The sequence below is a fragment of the Oncorhynchus masou genome, unplaced genomic scaffold, assembly GCF_036934945.1.
Source record: "Oncorhynchus masou masou isolate Uvic2021 unplaced genomic scaffold, UVic_Omas_1.1 unplaced_scaffold_9385, whole genome shotgun sequence".
NCBI classification, from domain to species: domain Eukaryota; kingdom Metazoa; phylum Chordata; class Actinopteri; order Salmoniformes; family Salmonidae; genus Oncorhynchus; species Oncorhynchus masou.
The window spans coordinates 4497-10819 of NW_027015875.1; the positions used below are offsets into that span (position 1 = coordinate 4497).

The 6323-nt window shown below is 44.9% G+C and overlaps 1 protein-coding gene across 2 annotated transcripts; it reads right to left on the bottom strand.

The window, feature by feature from the left end:
- Positions 1-1409: 1409 nt before the first annotated feature.
- Positions 1410-4738, bottom strand: LOC135538304 (annexin A5-like). 2 transcript variants are annotated; one of them, XM_064964213.1, is made up of 4 exons: positions 4539-4738; positions 4312-4370; positions 4075-4197; positions 1410-1874 (listed from the first exon to the last, which is right to left on the bottom strand). In XM_064964213.1, the coding sequence occupies exons 1-4, from the start codon at positions 4573-4575 to the stop codon at positions 1815-1817; spliced, it is 279 nt and encodes a 92-aa protein (XP_064820285.1). In that variant the 5' UTR covers positions 4576-4738; the 3' UTR covers positions 1410-1814. The 2 variants fall into 2 exon arrangements, with proteins under 2 accessions (XP_064820285.1, XP_064820284.1); XM_064964212.1 differs by having other exon boundaries at positions 4060-4197; positions 4539-4733.
- Between the last annotated feature and the right edge of the window lie 1585 nt (positions 4739-6323).

Consider the following 6323-nt stretch of genomic DNA (forward strand, 5'->3'; position numbering starts at 1 on the left):
GCAGAGAGTGGGAGAGGCAGAGAGTGGGAGAGGCAGAGAGTGGGAGAGGCAGAGAGTGAATTATACAAAGTGCCGTATCCAAAGTAGTAGCCTATTCCGAATAGAGTACCATTTGCTATTCCCTAAATAGTGTACTACTTTTGGCCTGGACCCATAGGGCTCTGGTTAAAAGTAGTGCACTATGTGTAGGGAATAGGGTGCCATAGGGCTCTTGTTAAAAGTAGTGCACTATGTAGGGAATAGGGTGCCATAGGGCTCTGGGTAAAAGTAGTGCACTATGTGTAGGGAATAGGGTGCCATAGGGCTCTGGTTAAAAGTAGTGCACTATGTGTAGAGAATAGGGAGCCATTCAGGATGTAACCAGGGAGTTTCCTGATTCTATATCTCTGCCCAGTGTCCCTCTGCCAATATCAATATTTAATCACTGAACGGTACCCAGAAGCTACCCAGGTAGCTAAACATAGTGAACCACTGACAAGGTCCAAATAGCATTCTATTCCCTATATAGTGCACTGCTTTTGACCAGGGCCCAATGGCACCCTATTCCCTATATAGTACACTGCTTTTGACCAGGGCCCAATGGCACCCTATTCCCTATATAGTGTACAGCTTTTAACCAGGGCCCAATGGCACCCTATTCCCTATATATAGTGCACTACTTTTGACCAGGGCCCAATGGCACCCTATTCCCTATATATAGTGCACTACTTTTGACCAGGGCCCATAGGTTTGTGGTCAAAAGCAGTGCACTGTATAAGGGTTACGGTGCCATTCTGGTAAGTAGAGATGTTGACACGGCCTTCACCCTGATCCTGCAGTATCTGCAGCACTGTCAAGAGGAAATCAACACAGGGCATTACCGTAACACGATCTCAGTCCAAATGAGTCATTACCCGGTTCATTGGTGCATATTACACAGAAATGTGGACCTACGAGCAATTTCGTTGAAAATTTATTCAATGCAGTTTCCAAAATCGTGTGCATTTATACCAATATAGGTCATATCTTATCATTCAAATCTGTCTTCAAAAAAGCAATGCCAACAGAATACAGAATACAGTACTACGACACATTCCTTTTATTATCAGGACACAATGTAACGTTCCTAAAACCATACAGTATTCATTGGATGGATGACCTATTGACCTATTGCATTGTAGATGCGCCATACAAAACACTTCAAGCTCTCAATAGGTTGATAGACACATAGCCAAGCAGTTTCCTATCTCTCACTTTCAATGTTAAATACCACTAACACTACAGGGGTTCTGAAAAAAAAAAATGAAAAAAAAAATATTTGACATTAAAAAGACTGACACAGAAGTGACAGCTGTCTGACACAGAGGTGACAGCTGTCTGACACAGAGGTGACAGCTGTCTGACACAGAGGTGACAGCTATCTGACACAGAGCTCCAATGTTCCAATACTTTAAAAATGCATCATTAGTTATGGATAGGTGTAAGCATAGCAAGGTTATGAACATCACTTGAACCAATTTAGATCTGTGTTTACTTGAAGAAAGCTAGGAAAGAAGAAAGGAACAGAGACTCTGTGGGGAGGCTGTTGAGGTCATAGGTCACTTTGGCAGAGGAGTGGCAGCGGTGAGGGACAAACAGAGCAGACTGACTATCCCCACTGGGTTCAATGGGATGTATACACAGCACAGTTGACCGGTAGATTGACAGCTTCAGTTGGTGTTCTAGAGTTTTCCAGAAGCTCCACTGGTGTTCTGGAGCCTTCTGGAAGCCTGCTGGGTGGTTCTGGTTCTAGAGTGTTCTAGAGCCTTCTGGAAGCCTGCTGGGTGGTTCTGGTTCTAGTCTTGTCCTCCACACAGCATCAGCAGGGTCTTACGGTAGTCCCCTGTGGTATCACCCTGAGAGAGGAAGCAGCAGCTTTTTAGGAACTTACTAAAACAGACACCGTCCCAAATGGCAATATATAATAATAGGGGACCATTTGGGATGCATACAAATGTTTTTTTTGTTTGTTGTTTTTTGTTTGAATTTGACTCCTTTTTCTCCCCAATTTCGTGGTATCCAATTGTTTAGTAGCTACTATCTTCTCTCATCGCTACAACTCCCGCGTACGGAGCTCGGAGAGACGAAGGTTGAAAGTCATGCGTCCTCCGATACACAACCCAACCAGCCGCACTGCTTCTTAACACAGCGCTCATCCAACCCCGGAAGCCAGCCGCACCAATGTGTCAGAGGAAACACCGTGCACCTGGCTACCTTGGTTAGCGCGCACTGCGCCCGTCCCGCCACAGGAGTCGCTGGTGCGCGATGAGACAAGGACATCCCTACCGACCAAGCCCTCCCTAACCCGGACGACGCTAGGCCAATTGTGCGTCGCCCCACGGACCTCCCAGTGCGCAGCCTGGTTACGACAGAGCCTGGGCGCGAACCCAGAGTCTCTGGTGGCACAGCTGGTGCTGCATACAGGAGAGGAAGGAGTATTTAGGGTCTCTTTTACTGAGTGTTTATACAGTATATGTTATTATATACTATATTATATAATTAACCAATAAGGTCTGAGGGGTGTGGTATATGGCCAATATACCACGGCTAAGGGCTGTTCTTAGACCCGACAGAGCCGTGGTATACGGTCTGATATACCACGGCTGTCAGCCAATCAGCATTCAGGGCTCGAACCACCCAGGTCATAATCTAAGTTATATAATATGTGATATAAACTGGCTTGTTTTTACTCTTATAATTACATTGGTAAACAGTTTATAACAGCAATAAGGCACCTCTGGGGGGTGTGGTATATTGGCCAATATACCACGGCTAAGAGCTGTATGCAGGTACTCCGCGTTGCGTCGTTTCTAAGAACAGCCCTTAGCCGTGGTATATTAGCCATATACCACACCCCCTCAGGCCTTATTGGTTAATTCTATCATATATTATATAGCTATATAAATGTTCTAAGTTATTCAGAGCGGGGTAATCAGTTAGGTATATGAACAGCTCCCACAGTAAAAGCATCGTCAACTCAATAATGTCACACAGACACATTAACACACAGTACATCACACAGACACACAGTACATCACACAGACACACAGTACATCACACAGACACACAGTACATCACAGAGATACACACAGTACATCACAGAGATACACACAGTACATCACAGAGATACACACAGTACATCACAGAGATACACACAGTACATCACAGAGACACACGCAGCAATCATCACAGAGACACACACAGTACATCACACAGACACACACAGTACATCACGAGACACACACAGTACATCACAGAGACACACAGGGTTAGTGGACAGACACACAGGGTTAGTGGACAGACACACAGGGTTAGTGGACAGACACACAGGGTTAGTGGACAGACACACAGGGTTAGTGGACAGACACACAGGGTTAGTGGACAGACATTTATAGAAATCAAAGAAGTTATAACATGTCAGAATCTAAGTTCAAAATCTGTATTTACAGCACGTGACTTCACGACTCTTTCAACCAATCAGTATATCAATCCCCAACCATTCCATTATAGCTCTTATATCCTCCTCTGGTACATTGATGATATCATTGACATTATTTAAGAGGTCACCCTCACCTGCAGAAGTTAGTACTGGTGAATATGTCCCAAATGGAACCCTACTCTAGGTTCTATATAGTGCACTACTTTCAACCCGGGCCCGTAGAGGAACAGGGTGCCATTCAGTACACAACCCTGGTCTTTTACATGTGAGAGTCAGTATAGACCTGTTGTTGGGCACTTCCTGCCTCGACATCTTCCAGCCAATCACGGGTGTCGGCCTACAGAGAGGAAGTCAGGGGAAATTCCTAAACAGCTGTATGGCAGCCGCAGCCCCACAAGCCCCGCCCGACACAGGAAGCTATAGAGCACCGTTCCCCGTTCCACCCGTCTCGAACGGAAATAGGATGTGTAGCGGCACAGTTAGTGCAACAGAACACAGAACACACACACACATACCGAGGGTACAGGGGCATGTAAAGGGACATGCTAAGTGCAGTAGACAGTAGTAGTGTGTCACTCGACATGTAAAATATGAAAACTTACAACCATGGTTTCTACCTGGATGAATTCATGGAGAGAACAGTCGTGAGTCTCCTTGAACTCTTTGCGGATATTGAAAAGGTCGACTTCACTGCGTGAGACCATGATGCGGATCAGAGCCCTGTCGTCTGTGCCAATACACTGCAGAGAGAACAGAGATGTTTATACACATATACACTGATCAAAAATATATAAAATCCCCCCCCACACACAAAAAAAAAATCCCATTTGTAAAAGCATCAGAAATAGACCAACCTTCATGGCTTTGTACAGGCGCTCTGCAATGTAATGAGGCTGGTTCTTCACACTGCGAACTGCAACGAGAAAGAGAGATATGATAGGTCAAAAACAACAAAAAATAAATAAATATTACAATAGCCAAACGTGTAAAATGTAATTTGTCAACAGCCTCAATGGCCTATACTCCACTCTGGAGTCAAGGGTCAAACTAAAGAAGCCATCCAATTAAAATGCCTTATTACCTATGCCATACATGGCCTGTTTCACGTCTCCAGACATCTCATTCTTGATGATCTGTTCAATGTCCTTATTGCTGCACCGAACAAACTCTTGGAACACTGAGAGAGAAAAAAAATCAAAATTACATGTCAATCATCGATTGTAAAAGCCAGACATCGAGGATTGTATGTCCAATAATGTGTCTATCGAATATTACATGAGTGATTAAACAGTGTTTCTCTGGTACCTCTCTGAGATGTGGTCAGTAGTGCTAACACAGTGTTTCTCTGGTATCTCTCCTGAGATGTGGTCAGTAGTGATTAAACAGTGTTTCTCTGGTACCTCTCTGAGATGTGGTCAGTAGTGACTAACACAGTGTTTCTCTGGTACCTCTCTGAGATGTGGTCAGTAGTGCTAACACAGTGTTTCTCTGGTACCTCTCTGAGATGTGGTCAGTAGTGCTAACACAGTGTTTCTCTGGTACCTCTCTGAGATGTGGTCAGTAGTGCTAACACAGTGTTTCTCTGGTACCTCTCTGAGATGTGGTCAGTAGTGCTAACACAGTGTTTCTCTGGTACCTCTCTGAGATGTGGTCAGTAGTGCTAACACAGTGTTTCTCTGGTACCTCTCTGAGATGTGGTCAGTAGTGCTAACACAGTGTTTCTCTGGTACCTCTCTGAGATGTGGTCAGTAGTGCTAACACAGTGTTTCTCTGGTACCTCTCTGAGATGTGGTCAGTAGTGCTAACACAGTGTTTCTCTGGTACCTCTCTGAGATGTGGTCAGTAGTGCTAACACAGTGTTTCTCTGGTACCTCTCTGAGATGTGGTCAGTAGTGCTAACACAGTGTTTCTCTGGTACCTCTCTGAGATGTGGTCAGTAGTGCTAACACAGTGTTTCTCTGGTACCTCTCTGAGATGTGGTCAGTAGTGCTAACACAGTGTTTCTCTGGTACCTCTCTGAGATGTGGTCAGTAGTGCTAAACAGTGTTTCTCTGGTACCTCTCTGAGATGTGGTCAGTAGTGCTAACACAGTGTTTCTCTGGTACCTCTCTGAGATGTGGTCAGTAGTGATTAAACAGTGTTTCTCTGGTACCTCTCTGAGATGTGGTCAGTAGTGCTAACACAGTGTTTCTCTGGTACCTCTCTGAGATGTGGTCAGTAGTGCTAACACAGTGTTTCTCTGGTACCTCTCTGAGATGTGGTCAGTAGTGCTAACACAGTGTTTCTCTGGTACCTCTCTGAGATGTGGTCAGTAGTGCTAACAGTGTTTCTCTGGTACCTCTCTGAGATGTGGTCAGTAGTGCTAACACAGTGTTTCTCTGGTACCTCTCTGAGATGTGGTCAGTAGTGCTAAACAGTGTTTCCCTGGTACCTCTCTGAGATGTGGTCAGTAGTGATTAAACAGTGTTTCTCTGGTACCTCTCTGAGATGTGGTCAGTAGTGCTAACACAGTGTTTCTCTGGTACCTCTCTGAGATGTGGTCAGTAGTGATTAAACAGTGTTTCTCTGGTACCTCTCTGAGATGTGGTCAGTAGTGCTAACACAGTGTTTCTCTGGTACCTCTCTGAGATGTGGTCAGTAGTGATTAAACAGTGTTTCTCTGGTACCTCTCTGAGATGTGGTCAGTAGTGCTAACACAGTGTTTCTCTGGTACCTCTCTGAGATGTGGTCAGTAGTGCTAACACAGTGTTTCTCTGGTACCTCTCTGAGATGTGGTCAGTAGTGATTAAACAGTGTTTCTCTGGTACCTCTCTGAGATGTGGTCAGTAGTGATTAAACAGTGTTTCTCTGGTACCTCTCTGAGATG